The sequence below is a fragment of the Myxocyprinus asiaticus genome, chromosome 3 (genome assembly GCF_019703515.2).
Source record: "Myxocyprinus asiaticus isolate MX2 ecotype Aquarium Trade chromosome 3, UBuf_Myxa_2, whole genome shotgun sequence".
NCBI lineage: Eukaryota > Metazoa > Chordata > Actinopteri > Cypriniformes > Catostomidae > Myxocyprinus > Myxocyprinus asiaticus.
The window spans coordinates 23858053-23875239 of record NC_059346.1 but is presented as its reverse complement, the minus strand read 5'-3'; the positions used below and the strand labels follow the sequence as shown (position 1 = coordinate 23875239).

Here is a 17187-nt window from a genome sequence, read left to right as displayed (position 1 = left end):
CAATATGAAATATACCAATAGAATACTGGATGATTCATTAGTAAAACAACACTCAGAAACACAACATAATTAATTGATTACATTGGGGATGTACATAAGATTCACACAATAGATCCATATATACCTCAGTTATCTAAATGTATAGATTACTGTAAAAGTCAACAATACAGTGTGTGTGTGTGTTTTTGTGTGTGGTAATTCAGTTCACAGTCAAGGCACAGCGATCAATTACTCTGTATTAGTTGGCTTCCCATTTAAAATGATCATCATGCCAACTAACCCCCAGGGTCCAAAGCCACAATACATACTGGGATGGGGAAGCCCATGATGCACAGCTATATGTTCATGAATGCAAAAAAAAAACAAAACAAAAAAACATATGCACAATCAGCCAAAATATTACCATAAAGATGCATGCATGTATACTGTACACACGAGAAACCCTCTTGTGTAGTAGCACATATGCTCTTGACACATACTGTATAAATGTAATCATGTGTGTAGTGGCACATTGTGTTCAAAGTATGCATACCCAACTGCACAAACGGCCATTATCAAACAAACTCTCACTCTCTGGAAATTACACACGCACCATATGGTATGGTTTATGACATCCAAGCACGGTCACACATATGCAGGCTTTCATATCTGCATGATCAATTTCAGATGACTGTGTAGACATACACTCAAATTTGCTGTTTATGGCAAGCTATTTTATAAAAATTATAAATATAACACAAAAGGCAATTGCTTAAAGCTGAGGCCACGTGTACACTAATACGTTTTCGTTTGTCCAGTGAAAGCTGAGCTTTTCAAAAAGGCTATCCCAAGTGAATAATTTTGAAAATGACATCTTTGCATTGTAGAACTACACACTCTTATGGATTCGACTTTTCTAAATTTGGCTAATTTGCACTCGTATGAATGTCAAATGACATCGTTGGACATCATTTCCATCTAACATGTGACAATTACTTGCTTCTGTCACACATAACAGCTTCCTATCATGTTTACACACTCTACTGATCGGTTAGATTTAAATAAGGGGTTTGGGTAAGGGCATATTAATAAGCATGTCTTTAATGCCTCGTGCGCGAAAATCATGCTTACTTCTGAATTAGACATCCTGGCATTTGCACATGATGAAATCATCCAATTTTATACGAATTAACTTGTATGAAATCATACGAAATAGCCAACTCGTGAAATATGTACGAATTTTCATGAGACTGGGTTGTGTAGTGTGGACAGGGAAAACGGAGATATCCAAAAACAATGACATATTTGTTGTCATGTGATGCAGTCAAGGATTGCTCTGATACCAAATTTTTGGCTTCTGTACGATACCAGCCCTGGTACCTCGGTATCGACACTAAATCGATACTATAATCAACAAATAAAAAGCCTCAGATTTTTGATGAAATTACACAGAAAATGACTTGATTAAAAGAACTGCATAAAGTCTCACAGATATATTTTATGCGTTTTCCATGTTAATGTTTTAATTAAATGTTATGATCAAATGGTGTTTAATGAAACTGAAACATACAGCTTTAATCAAATAAAATATTATATATATATATACATATATAATAAAAAAATTTCAGTTTTATTTTTGGTAAAATAAAATGCTGCACAACAGAGCTTCACAGTATTAATGAAAATATTAATGAAAACAAAATCTGATTGTTTGCAATGGCTGAATATCAACATGCTGATAAAACAATTGCATTTGTGATATTGCTTACAGATAATGATAATAATAATAATAATAATAATAATAAGAATAATAATAATAATAAAACAACCATTTAATATTATATAAGAGTATTATTGCTACTTTTTGAATATTACATTTTCATACAGTAGTTATATTTTTCTGTCTTCAATTTCACGCATCCAGTTGAATACAGCTTTCATTAAAGCAGGACTTTTATTTTCACAAACCTTTGAGTTCTTCCTGTTTTTGACGGGTTAGTTATATCAAGCTTCCCATTAATGCTGGGATAATCCTGTTGCGACTCTCGAGCTGAAATTTCCGAGCTGCACTGGAGGAGTTCATTTAAGTGTTAACAGCCATTTATACTCCAAACACACTGCATGAAAATTAAGCACCAGCAGTGTGTGTTGAGTTTGTGCCAGTGCGTGCGCATGCGTGCGCCTGTGTGTGTGGGAATCCTATGACAGAGCAGAGCGGCAACTCTTGTTCATTCTGTAGCGTGCAGCGCATGTGACTGTATAATATTTAATTAAATTACATCCTTCTGCTGTTTAATGATCACACATGGCCATATCCAGAGGTTTTTTTTTAATTTTATTTTCAATTTGTCATTGATTTCATCTCAAAGCTGTCACATTTCACATCTCATATCACCACTGTCACCACTCCCTTTAGTATCTCATGATACTGATAGCATACTGTAATATGGTACCGAAATTAGCAACAAGATGATATTGTACCATTTTAATTTTTTTGGTATTACAATACTTTGTTAGTACCGGTAAACCTCGCAACCCTAATGCAGTCATGTGATCCATTCAACCGAAAGTAATCAAGATGTTATAGTGGCATTGTTGTGCAGCTATCCACTTTGATAGAGTTGTTAAAGATAAATGTTACTTTGTACAACCATCACATTGCATTCCTTCAAAGGCAATGGGAAGTATCCTTGGAATTGCTGTCCGTGTCCGGCAGAACACGAGTACAATTGCGTTTCAGACCGAAAATGGAAATGACGAAGGGCACTGCTTCTAACGTATTTTCTGCAAGGGGATTTAAGCATTTTCAGATGTTTCAGTGTGGATGAGCAACTTTTGGAAAATGTTTCAAAACGTTAGTGTGGACGGAGAGAGTTTTGAAAATAAAAAAGCAGTTTTCAAATTTATCCAGATTAATGTTGCCGTAGCCTGAACTATGTCATTTCTGTGTTGCTAGGATTACCAAATGGAATTGCAAAAAAAATATTTTCAAACAGGTCTCCAGAGCAATATGCTTAAACCTTTCAGGGAAATCAACCCACAAACAGCTTACTTATAGGTGTCTCTGCATAATAAGCTGCAATTGAAACTAATACATTAACACTGATAAAATTACCCACTTCAAAGAAGATCCAAAATGGAAGAAAAAAAAAAAAAAGAAAAACATCACCGCTACCCAGGAACTTGTTTTACAGTTAATGACAAAATGTCTGTTGCATGAAAACATACAAGTGGGTTTTGTTGCACAAGGTGTTTATTGTTGTAGCTGCACAACCCCCATCCAATTTCAGTGATACCACATGAAATCTTTAACCATCTGGTGTGTTTTTTTTAAGTTAATATATAAAAGATCTACAACAGAAGTTTTTGTAGAGGAAGTGTTTTCCCAAGCCTCTCAAGGTTGGCCTGAAGTTCAACTACACTTAAACAACAGAGGGTGGACCATGCTGCACTAATCAAAAGGATTTACACACAGGTATCAAAGAAGCCTTGTGCATTTTAACAAACTCTCTGGTTGCACTTTTACAAGACTTCATCACAGCCCAAACCTGACACTCCACCCACACACACTCAAACTGTCAATACATATAAACTACCGGTCAAAAGTTTTGAAAAACTTGACTGAAATGTTTCTCGTGATCTTAAAAATCTTTTGATCTGAAGGCGTATGCTTAAATGTTTGAAATTAGTTTTGTAGACAAAAATATAATTGTGCCAACATATTCATATATTTAATTACAAAACTAAAATGTTATAAATAATTAAAAGTTTTTGAAATGGATGACTTGGACCAAATAATAAAGAAAAGCAGCCAATAAGTGCCCAACATAGATGGGAACTCCTTCAATACTGTTTAAAAAGCATCCCAGGGTGATACCTCAAGAAGTTGGTTGAGAAAATGTCAAGAGTACATGTCTACAAATTCTAGGCAAAGGGTGACTACTTTGAAGATGCTGAAATATAACACAGTTTTGATTTATTTTGGATTTTGTTTAAAAATCCATAATTCCCATAGTTCCATTTATGTTATAGTTTTTATAGAAAATCATTCTGCTTCTGAGATCACACACACACATGCTTTTAGGCCTATACACATATCAGCCACAACATTAAAACCACCTGCCTAATATCGTGTAGGTCCCCCTCGTGCCACCAAAACAGCTCTGACCCATCGAGGCATGGACTACACCAGACATCTGAAGGTGTGTCCTATTGTATCTGGCACCAAGACGTTAACAGCAGATCCTTTAAGTTGCAAGGTGGGGCTCTCATGGATCGGACTTGCTGGTCCAGCGCATCCCACAGATGCTCAATCGGATTGAGATCTGGGGAATTTGGAGGCCAAGTCAACACCTTGAACTCTTTGTTATGTTCCTCAAACCATTCCTGAACAATGTTTGCAGTGTGGCAGGGTGCATTATCCTGCTGAAAGAGGCCACTGCCATCAGGGAATACCGTTGCCATGAAGGGGTGTATGTGGTCTGCAACAATATTTAGGTAGGTGGTATGTGTCAAAGTAATATCCACATGAATGCCATGACCCAATGTTTCCCAGCAGAACATCACACTGCCTCCGCCGGCCTGCCTTCTTCCTATATTGCATCCTGCTGCCATCTCTTCCCCAGGTAAACGATGCAAACGCACCCGGCCATGCACATGATCTAAAAGAAAACATGATTCATCAGACCAGGCCACCTTCTTCCATTGCTCCATGGTTCAGTTCTGACGCTCACGTGCCCATTGTAGGCACTTTCAGCGGTGGAAAGGGGTCAGCATGGGCACTCTGACTGGTCTGTGGCTACGCAGGCCCATATGCAGCAAGCTGCGATACACAGTGTGCTCTGACACAGCAATTTGTGCTACAGTAGCTCTTCTGTGGGATCGGACCAGACGGGCTAGCCTTCGCTTTCCACGCACATCAAACAGCCTTGGCTGTTGACCCTGTCGTCGGTTCACCGGTTGTCTTTCCTTGGACCACTTTTGGTAGGTACAAACCACTGCATACTAGGAACACCCCACAAGACCTGGAGTTTTGGAGATGCTCTGACTCAGTCGTCTAGCCATCAAAATTTAGCCCAAAAAGTCGCTCAGATCCTTACGCTTGCCCATTTTTCCTGCTTCCAACACATGAAATTCAAGAACTGACTGTTCACTTCCTGCCTAATATATGCCACCCCTTGACAGGTGCCATTGTAACGAGATAATAAATGTTATTCACTTCACCTGTCAGTGGTTTTAATGTTGTGGCTGATCAGTGTATATGGTTCAAGAGGACGCAATAGATGTAATGGTTTTTATACTGACTAATATATTTTCTATCTCCTAATCCTTATCCTCACAGAAACCTTTTGGCAATTTTACATGTTCAAAAAACATAGTTTAGTATGCTTTTTAAGCCATTTGAATTACAGGGACACTTGAGGTGTCCTCATAAACCATGTTTATAGAAGAATACCCTTGTAATTACCAGTGTGTAAACTAAAAAAGTGTCTTTGTTAATATATACCAAAACACACACACACACACATTTTACTTGTCTGATTATCCATCAACCTCTCTCTCTCTCTAAATATACTGTATATGTAAGTATGTGTGTGTGTGTGTGTGTGTGTGTGTGTGTGTGTGTGTCTGTGAGCTGTATTGTGTTACAGGCCATCTCCTCCTCCCTTCCCCTCTGGTCAGTGCTCAAGGCAGGAACTCAATGATTTATTTATAACCTGTATTTCCTGTGCAGCATTTGAGAGGGATGAAGAGGCTGGTCCAGAGAGTACATTTGTCTGCATGTGTGTGGGCTTGGATGAATGAGAATTCATGAACAAAAACAACAACAAAAAACATACTTTTATCTTTATTTTATTTTGTTTGTCAGTTATTTATCTACCCTTGTAACATATTCTTCTGAGAGGTGGAGTAAAAAGTTATAATGTAATATGTGTATAGAAAGAAAGTGTCCAAGTAAGTATATTTCTGCTGTGTTAGTGCATACTTGCGCCATCATTCTCACTCCTTTGGCCCAATCTCCAAACTCTATGGGGAAATAGTCATTTCCTGTTTACAGAGGAGTAATTTAGCATGTATCCCCATTCAGCACAACATAGCACAAAACCCAGAAACACACAGATTGGGACCCAATAGTTTCAAACCATATTGAAAATCTGGGATTCAAAATCCTGGAAATAAAGGAGAATTTTTTAGGGTTCTGAGAAATTGAAAAAAAAAGAAACATTAGTATTTAAAATGAAAGAAAAATATTAAATGTTATGCATTATTTCTGGGTCAGTGATCAAATAAGCTTTAGATATAAATGTGTGACATTGAACATATTAACTCCTTTAGTAAAAAAGTTCAGATTGATTTTCTTCCATTGAAGCACAAAAGATGCTCTTTGGAAAAAGTCCATGCCATCTTTAGTGCATGCTGTCTTTAAAGCAAAATGGAAAATTAAGAAATGCAGAAATTAATGTACCTTTTTCAATTTAACTTTTTACTCAAATTATAAAGCTGTTGATATAATTTGTAATTACATTTCTTTTTTTATATAAATTTGAAAAATTTATTTTAGAAGCATTTTTCACTAGTGGTGTCAGACTTTTGGACCCCATTGTACATACAAACTGGTGTTATCAGTGGAAATTACCAGAACTTAATTAAACAATAAGGCCCAATCCACTTTCTGCACAGTTCAATAAAGACATTTGTGTTTCTTATTGCTACTCAGATTTTCACTCCATAAACCAGTTTAGTGTGTGTCTTTCTCACAGGATTAACAACATCATCATTCTTGTCTCTGTCTTACTATTACACCCTCTCTCTCTTCCTTTCTTTTTAATTCCCTTCCATACCACACAGAGAAAACGAGAAGAAAGAATAATGAATGCATTACGTGATGTCGCTGATTGTTCTGCCATGCACATATCCTCGTGCACAATTGTTATCCTCTGACAATAAGCCCTTCTAACTCTGTAACTAACAGGGTTGGTTGGCCGTGCAGATCTTTTCACACTCGAGTTCTCTCCCCCACTAGTTAACAGCTTATTATGTTAAAACTACAGGGAAGACATTCACAGCTTTTGTGCGTGTGTTTTCACTTGGTTTGGGTGCATGAGACTGGGCAGATGGCAACACGAAGTAGACAGAGAAGGGAAAGACCAACAGGAGATAAACGGAGACTGAATCAGAAGGTGCACCAAGAAAAAAGGGTTTTATTCATGCAGCAAAAACATCATTATATAATTTCACACTGACAGAAGGAACAGAAACAGACATGCCTTCGTATGTCTTCGTGTCTTAGGGTGCTTTCACACCAGAGTGTTTGCACATCTGAGTCTGTTTAATGTCAGAGTTTGGTTGGTGTGAAAATGGTTTCATACTGTGGTTCGAACCCAAATGTACAATGTGAAAAGAACCAGTGGTTCAGACCAAGCAGTGAAGTGTGAAAAGAGACTGGCCAACAACAAAGCAAACTGAATCAATGTTGGTTAAAATAAAATGCCCAAAAATCTAACATAAGAATATCAATAAAAACTGTGCTTGAGATAGTCACCCTGAAATAGAGTGTGCGATTATGTGTGGTGTCTAGGTGTGACCTTCGGTTTGAACATGTATGCATGACTAAAGCATGATTCATTGTGACTGAACATTAAACAAAAAATTCTGCCATTTACAAATGCCACAATAGAAGGAAAGAGACTTATAAAGGTCTATAATCCACAGACATCATCAGAATCACACTGCAGCTTCTTCCATTACAGCTTATCCGGAAACACTGAGCTTGATTCTGTAGAGTGTCTATTTCATATTCTCAGATTTAGTGTTCAGTTTTGCTCAAATATAATCAGGACAAGGGTTCTTACCAGAAGAGATGTCACAGCTGTAATTCTAACTGTAAAAACAGTTGTTGTCTGTTACATCACAAATAAATTACCAGATTTTCATACATGCCTAAACAAATGCTTTTCATGATGCTATGTAGTGTAAAAAGAGTTAGTTCTGCTTTATGATTTATTTAACATAAGTTTATTCATAGCCAGAGGAAACAGGGTAGATAAGAGCCCCCGAAAATCTTTTCACAAAACAAAACATAAAATCTAAACCCTTCCATTTATTCATTCTAAATAAATGCCCAAATCACCAATTAATTTATGATGATTTGACAATAATAACAAAAACTGTAGTATATATGGTATTTTGGTGCAGGGCTACTTCACAACACATAATGGAAAATAATTGAATTGCAATATAAAGTACAATATAAGGTAAGCTGTCTGAACTGTTTCAATATTCTGTGAACAATATAGTAATAGAGAGATGCCTTTGCTTCTTTCTGTTGTCTTTCTATACATAGGTTACTTTAACCACACATTTCAGTACAGATATTTGAATGGATGCATATGGGTTCATATTTATTGTGGCTATGAGAGGTGGCTGTTTATACATATCTGCACATGCCACTTGTTCTTTAATGTAGTTTCTGTGAACCCCTGCTACGATATTTCAGATTATGCACATATGTCTATGCATGTACCTTGCTTTATTTGAAGTTCTGTGCATGCATACGTCTTTCCACCCCCACGTCTCTGTGTGTCTCAGCACATATGGGTTCCTTTATGTCCCAGCAGCCACAGCGCTCTAAAGGTCACAAACCACTTCCTGAAATGGGGCACTTCCTCTTAGCGGACAAACTTTTTTTTTTTTTTTTTTTTTTTTTTTTACAAGGAGTCTGTGAGCGTAGGAGTATTTAGTGTGTGAGCATTTTAATGTGTGTCTGTTCACATCCAAAATTAATTTCTAACACATTTACAACCTTCTTTAAAATGTAAATATTATTTTACAATGCAACTTCAAAAACGTCATCAACAATGAAAAGTGAGTGTTCGGTGAGCGTTCTTCAATAACGGTGAAAAGACAGCATTGATTAATCAATTTGAATGAAAAAAGTGAGACTATTTAGCGCAATCGATATCCAAGTTACTAAGTAACTGTGGGAACACTGGAAAACTTTCTGCAATCTGTGTTGGGGAAGAGTACTGGGGCTGTGATTTCAGATCTGTTCTCTTTCTCAGGTAAATCTAACTGAAGGTGATAAACTGAGGGTGGCCAAGAACATACAACAGAAGTCCATTACACCCTTGACCAGAAGAAAACGATTGTATTGCTCAGTGCTTGCTCTTTTACAGCTCAGGAGACTTAATAGCGTTCTTAGTTAAGATGATGTCTCTGATGTTTCTCCTAAAATTCCTTAAGAGAAATACAATTATTGTTAACATACAGCAAGATTATAGAGATGCACAATTATTGTAGATAGCATATAGCTCAGATAATTATGCACTGGAAAAATTTGATGAGAAATATTTAAATTTCTGATTTTTTATTTAAGATATTGGTATATTAGCGGATTTCAGCCTAGTGTGTGACATTGTTGAGATCTCTTCTGAAACTAGAGGAGACACTAGTCAGATTACCAGGGTCTTTTTATCACAGGAAAAATCTGAAATGCAGGGGAATTCAGCAGAAGTTTCCATTTGACCATCATTTAGTCTCACTGGTGTCTGGGATAATCAGCTGAGTTATTAAAGAGAACTAATTTGTGATTTTTCTTTCAAATGGGTGAACACACTATATTAGCCTTTATCTAGCAGGTTTGTACACTTAAAGGCATCTTTATTCAGTTTTTCCAGATTGAATACTTAGCATCAGCGTACTTAGAATGCTTGGAATTCTAACACAATAGTCTTCCAGCTCCATGAGGAATCTGTCCATTGTACTGTATTTTTAACTTCTACAGAGCCTGTGAATAATTAAACATGTTTGACAATGTTCTGTTCAACTGTTTTATTACAAATAATCTTGTTACTGGATATCCTACTGTCAGCTGCTTGCAAGAATTTTGTGAGACAGCAAGGGTTGGCTGGTTTTTGTTGAGTTCAAGCCTAGATACTGCACTATCATGGCCTTCCCACATCCCATATTTCCTCTGAGAAAAGTTCATCATGTGATGGCTTCACGCACACACACACACACACACACACACACACACACACACACACACACACAAAGCAAAGGCTTTGTTGTCATTAAAAGTCATATATGTGTTATTTTTGAGCATTCGAGAATGGCTAAATACAATTATGTAGCATAATGAAGAACAGACAACGATGTTACGTGGTTGAAAATCCATCTCCAGCACTAGTAGCTCCATGCCATGTAACATGGATCAATGCAACATAATCCAAAAATGACATCACAAGCACCCTGCAGGTGAGAGGTAACATGAATAAATCCTACAAAAATACATGCACACTAACACAGTTTGGCTTTCATTCACTTGTTGACTGATATGGATTTTTCAATTGCCAATAATGATAACTAGAGAGTGTGGTGGCTAATAGCCAATATAACGCCAATATACAGTATATGTAATTTAGCTTAGGCTAATGCAATTCCATTAGACTATAACAAATGAGATGTACACTACACACATAAGCTGAAATGGGCACTTTTCACATATCCAGGTTTGGAATGCGGAAGTAAAATGATAGCAGGGTAAACTTGTATAGTGATGAATGAGAGACCACAGCAAACATAATTTTTGGTTACCCATTTGCAGCAAAACAGCAAAAGAATAAAACCACTCTTACGCTATCATGGCTTTCCAAAAGAAGAAAAAAATAGAGAGTGGTGGATAACAGCAGTCAGACAAGAGAAAAGGCCAAATTTTCTGTCACTCCCTTTAGCAGCTGTATAAGAAACCTCATCGCAGCTGTGTTAACTCATTTTTTAAAACGAATTCTAGGTTACTATGATACAAAGTATTATGTTTTATATTTACACAAAATAATTTCAGAATTGCAAATATAAAAATGTTTGTTAGATTTATGCTGCTAAATAAGGCAGAAACGTGTCATCACAATCTGTGAAAAGGGTCTATTAAACATTTTCTTAAACATTTACTTGAAATTCACCTAGAAAAACTGAAATTGTACAATAACCATTGGCATTGGCTCTAGGCAGACTTTGGAATTGGCACAAATCATCTTAATTAAAAATTATTATCTTTAATTAGTCTCTTTAATATAGCCAATCTTTATCACCAACTTCTGTAAGAAACCCTTGAATGACACATTAACTGAACATTTTTTTCAGCTTCGAATTAGTAATGCAGTTTTCTTTGAACTGAATGTTTCCACCTCAAGACAGACTCACACTCGCCTTTCAAAACTCATGTTTCATACTCCCTCTTTATTCTCCTTCTGTCTTTCTCTTGCGGAAAATCTCTGCAACTCCTGCATCAGCAGGCAAAACTGGAAAGAGTCCCTCAGCAGCCGGGACACAGAAACATCAGTGTTTCCACCTCGTGTGTGAGAGCTTTCCACTCAAACTGACCTTAACACACACACACACACACACACACACACACACACACAGACTGTACCGACAGCTTGCTGATACGTATGGCCACCACAATCTCACATGGAAACCTCCAAATAGAGCATGGTTTCAAAACTTGTACGCTTCAAGTTAAAACAAAACTTAAAATAAATTGAGGCACTCCTGCGCGAAACACTGAAAACAGTGATATGCAGCATAATAGTCAAAGATATCCATCTAGCAGATGTTTACACTAAAGCACTGAACTAGTAAGCAGAAGGTTGTTGGTTCGATCCCCACAGCCACCACCATTGTGTCCTTGAGCAAGGCACTTAACTCCAGGTTGCTCCAGGGGGATTGTCCCTGTAATAAGGGCACTGTAAGTTGCTTTGGATATAAGCATCTGCCAAATGCATAAATGTATATAGAATTTCATAGTCACTAAAAGAAGTCCTCTAAAAGTTCTTGCTTATAAAATAGCTATTCACTGAATAATTTCACTAATCTCCCTACTGAAAACACTCCCTACTGTCTCCCACCCTTCTCTTTCAATGGCAATCCCAGCTGGGCAGCATGTGTTCACAGAGAAACAAGACTGATGGAGACTCCTGGCACATGAAGCCATGTTTAGGCTATTATGTATTAAAACAGGGAATAATTTAATGCAAATTTCAAATATCTGACTTTTTCAACTGACTTTTCAGAGCTCAATCTGTTAGGCCTGTTCTGTCTTGTGTTTTGTGTCCTGTCTTTGTGTGAGTGCACGGGTCCGGTTGGGAGTTACCGGCGTGTGCATGTTACCACCGTGCGCTCTCCGGTGATGTCACGGTCCTGTCAACTTGTCAGGTTGGGTTTTTGTCTGACGGCACCATGAAATCATTGTTCCCTGTTTGTTTTGTTCCAAGCGCGTTGACGTTTTCTTCCTCGTGTGTTTCAGGTACCACTGGCACGTGGAATCAGCGTTTCCATGGGAACCCTGATTGTTTCCATGGGAACGCTGATCATGCCAACTTACAGCTTCGAGCGGCACCTGCCCCTTGTTTGTTCATGCCTATTTTTATTCCCTCATGTGTCATGTCCTTTGCTGGATTGTTAAATGTTGAATGTTAAATGTTGCTCAGTGTTGACTGAGTGTTTGACTATTGTTGTTTGATGTGAAGTAACTAACCTCACACTCTCTGCCTAGTTGGTCCTGTCTCGCGTATCTGTTGGTTGCCCGCATGTTGGGTGTGTGATTGCCTTCCAGTTTGCTGCATGTCAGTTGAGCTTTCATGGAGGATTCTTACTCAGTAACTACGTATATTTATTATTGTAAATAAATCTTTTGAACTGTTCCTCTGCTCTTGGGTCTGTTTGTCTCACTGACGCACATTACAATTACACTAAATGTTCTATCACTAGCTTAAAACGATTATCAGTGTTAATACTTCTTCAACTGGTATTTCTGGAGAATGTGGATTATACATGTGGGTTGACAATTAAGCATGAAAGGTTAGAAGCAGAAAAATCAAACCTAATAAAACCTGAAAATCACATCATATAAAGTATCTGCTAAAAAAAAAAAAAAAAAAAATTCCAATTATAAGCTAATTTTGTCAAATTCTTCAAAGCTAAACCCTGAAACAGTCATATGGTGTGACAGATTCAATATAATTAAGAATATTAATTAGTGCATGTTTGATGTAACTCAAAACGCATCAACACCCTTCCTAACTCTTAAAATAATTTAGCTTAATTTCAAGTGAACTATAATTAAAACATTATTATTTTGATTGATTTGGGAATGATGTCATCATCACTTTAAATTTTAACAACTGTTCACTGTCAAAAACAGGATCATTAATTTGAATTTGACATTAAATGATTCAGTACCACACCAAAGGACAAAAAACGAACACAATTTATAACAAACACGATATATATAAAAAAACATATTATGCATTTTAGTAATAAACTAATATACAACAGGATGCAAGAACCCACTTTTAAAAGTGTCTCTATGTGGTTTAAAGTCTATTACAATATGTTGTTTCCATATCAACTTGTTTGTCTTGCTTGCCATATGTTTACATGTAGTCTGATGTCACAAATAAAGCCTGTGCTTCTTAATTTGAGGATGACCTAGTGTTTGAGGATATTTTTGTATTGACTAAAATTGTCATGAACACATAAAATAATTATAGCCCATTCACATTATAGAGCTTTTTCAATTACTGTTACAATTATCAAATATTGCAATCATAATTAGCCTATAGAGCCTAGGTGTTATTAACGTAATGTCTACCTTTGTGTACTTAATTGCATCTGACTCAATTAATTTATACATTTAATTGTAATGACTGATGACATGTCAAAGTTGCATGAGTCAAAACTGAGGAAAAAACATTTTCTGAATAAATAAACTAAAACAGAATTGTAACGATTATACCCAGTTTTCTATATTGCATATAAGTAATTACATGCAGAAATATAATAATTAAAACATAAAATCCTGTCTCTATTCACTTTCTCCTTCTTATCCAAACACTATCTATATGTTTGGTGATTTTACATATGGTGTAACATACAAAATATTATCTTAATCCCAGTGAGCAAACCCACTGCTAAATGGGTGTGGCAACATCTAAACATTCTGATGTCCTTCAAACATATTATGTGTCTTCCTTGGTTGGGCATAGAGCAGCTCAAGTGTAAATTTCCAGTATGCTCTACTAATTTGATTAACAACATAAATGCATTTTTAAAACATTTTAAAAAAATCTTTTAATTTATATATAGCACCAATGACACATTTTAAAGCATGTCATGTCAATCACCTAAATGCAAATTACCTGATGTCAAACACTCGAGCACAAATCTACCAAAGAAGGCTAGAAAACAGTGCATACCACTGCTTCTGATGTCAGCAACTGACAAATATTTGGCCGAATGTTTCGAAATCTCATGTCTAGGGTCTGATGTCCTTAATACACTGACTGCATACATTTGAGCATAAGCTGTGTACACAGGCAGAAAGCCTTGATCTGCATCAAAACCAGCAATAGAGATAATGATAAAAAAATCTGGCACACGCCATAAGACTTCTTGTCCCATCACAGTTGTTACACTCTCCTTGGATTATATGTGAACAGCAACATTTGGCCTGTACAATCCAATCTCAGCACAAAATAACAGAGACCATGTGGATTCCACACAGATTATGAAAACTGCAGGATTAAGCCCAAGATAAAAGTAAAGATGTGAGTGAGCGGTAGAGAGAAAATGAGAGAGAGAGAGAGAGAGAGAGAAGGAGTGCTTAAGAGGCAGAGATGAACTGTAATTTTGATGAATGAGTATCTAGCTCCTTTACTGACAGCAACCCAATGCTGCCTTCATGGTTGGCTAGAGATCCCCTTCTCCAATATTCTTCCTCATAGTAGAAAACTGATGGAAATGTTTAGCCTTGGTGACTTTACCATCTAAAACCAAGACACATACTGTATTCAAAAGTGGTACGACACAGGGCTCAACAAGAAAGATGGCACGCTGGCACGGGGCCAGTGTGAGACCATTTTGGGCCAGTTTACAGAACATTTACTTGCCCAATTGGTCCAGTAATGCGTTGCCAATAAATCTAACATTTGTCAATCTTGTAAAAGTTCCGCAAACAATTGTATTATTTGAGCTGTAAAGTTGTTTACATCGTCGTTTTAGGCTTTACGGCATTACGATGTCACAAAGTTTCAAAACTGGATATAACTTTACGCAGGAACTATCACACTAAAATCAGGTTAACATGCATATTGTTTATGTCTTGTGGCTATACTTTTAAAACAGTTAGTATTTTAACATTTACGGATTGGCCCCATTCACTTCCATTGTATGTGCCTAACCATAACCCACATTTTGCCTATTTTTTTTTATTCTTTTTTTTTTTTTTTTTTTACTAAAAGAAAAAACACAAGTCTAAATTAATTTGAGTGGTAATCAACATTATGCTACAAATGCAGTCGATTAAGTTTAACTTGTATTGAACCCGGAATATTGCTTTAAATTATTGTTTTCCTTGACAAATTGCTGGTGGTGATTAAAGATCATTTCGGAGCCGCATAAAGCCCACTGCCTGTTTAAGTGTCATGTCAGGAAAATCTATGCTATATGACTTTGTATCAGCTATGGATGCGCTGACAACGTCAATACGATGGACAGCGATGATGTGACCTCACGCGCGGCTCATCCGCTCGAGGAAGCGCTGTTAGCACAGAAACATGCTGTCGGCTCCAGTGGAAACCGTGTATGGCGAGTTTAAGAAAATGACTTGATGAGGCAACATGAAAAAAACTTCAAACCCCTGTAACCCTTTGACGAGTAAGGCTAATTCCTACTTCGTCATGTTAATCAATAATACAACTAGATGGACGCCATTACAAAAGCAGCTTGCACCGCATGCTTTAAAAATCTGCTGCTTTTATATGTTTAATAAGGCTTTGGCATTTTTCATGTGCCCGTGTTCTTAATATTTCCAGCTGTGATTGCAGCTGCGTGATGCTCAAGATACATGATCCGTCTAACGGGTCTGTAGGGAGAGATCAAACTCTGGTACTTACGCCCTGGTTTTAGGGAAGCCCATTGACAGCAAAACGTCCAGACTACTTCCATGTTTGACAGTTCCTGGCCGGTTTTGTCGCTGCATCCGTGGAGCGACTTTGGCATATAGGTCATCTTTTGCTGCCATGGTTCAGCTTTCCATTTGGCTTCAAACCAGAGATTTGCTTACTTTTGATACGCCCAAAACTACGGACACGGCACACATTTAAAACATCAAACCAAGCGCTACAACCTACAGTAACTGCTTATTCAAAAATGATCCATTAGTCCCCTCAGTCGGACAGTCGTAAGTCTTGACGCACGCGCTGCGATGTTTCTAAACACAAAATGATTTGAGCTTCCTGCTGGAGCGCTCATGTCATTACAGATGGAGAAAGGGGTCAACAGTCGGAAGTCAATCACATTTGCTCCACGTATCGGCAACCATCGCTTTTACTGTCTGCGACGGGAAGTAATGTTGTCAGCCTGGGCCTCTCGCGGCTGAATGTATAGGTAGAAATGTTGTAACAGGCGCGTCGCGAGCTAAATCTATCGATATTTAATACATCGGTTCCTCCTCGAGATGACTTATTTATGAATGGGGCTTGACTGATGGTGGACGCAACCTATCAGCAGACAGCCTTCGCTCGGCCCCGCCCCTCAGCCTTAAAGTCGCAGTATTGAAAGGTGACGTTGAGCAGATTCGGTCGAATGACTGAGCCGTTCAGATAGAAACACCATCATCAACATGACGTTTTGCTCACATTCATGTGAACATTCTTATGTAACTATGCACAGGTTGAACGTAGAGCCTCTCTGGATCATGTATGATACATTTTTACATTTTGAAAGTCTAAAGAAACGCATATCGCCACAACAGCTATACGAAGTCACAGGCAAACCTGTAAATCAACTGCAAACTTCATTGTGCAATTTATTGTTATGAATATTATTATTATTCAGTTGTAATGCTAACATGTTCTTTCTATTCCGATTATTATTGCCATGGCATTATTGCCTAATGCCATCCCAGATGTGTATGACTTTCTTTCTTCTGCAGAACACAAATGAAGATTTTTAGAAGAATATCTCAGCTCTAAATTTTAGTGGTCCTACACTGTCTCCCAGTGGTCATATTCAGAACATTAATTCAAAGTAATGTTACCTAGAAATAACCTTATATATAAATAAAAGAAACTATACATTCCTAATTTGCCATAGACGTTGGATGGGCAGATGTATGATGTTGTTCTGATGTTCAGAAGACACTTTTTG

The 17187-nt window shown here is 37.3% G+C and overlaps 1 protein-coding gene across 1 annotated transcript in view; it reads right to left on the bottom strand.

The window, feature by feature from the left end:
• LOC127424900 (ubiquitin-associated and SH3 domain-containing protein B-like) overlaps nucleotides 1-16442 on the bottom strand; it is a 35323-nt gene extending 18881 nt beyond the window's left edge. Inside the window, exon 1 of the mRNA XM_051670442.1 lies at nucleotides 15933-16442. Coding sequence (XP_051526402.1) covers nucleotides 15933-16060 — 128 coding nt within the window. The 5' untranslated portion in view covers nucleotides 16061-16442. The remainder of the gene's footprint in view (nucleotides 1-15932) is intronic.
• Between the last annotated feature and the right edge of the window lie 745 nt (nucleotides 16443-17187).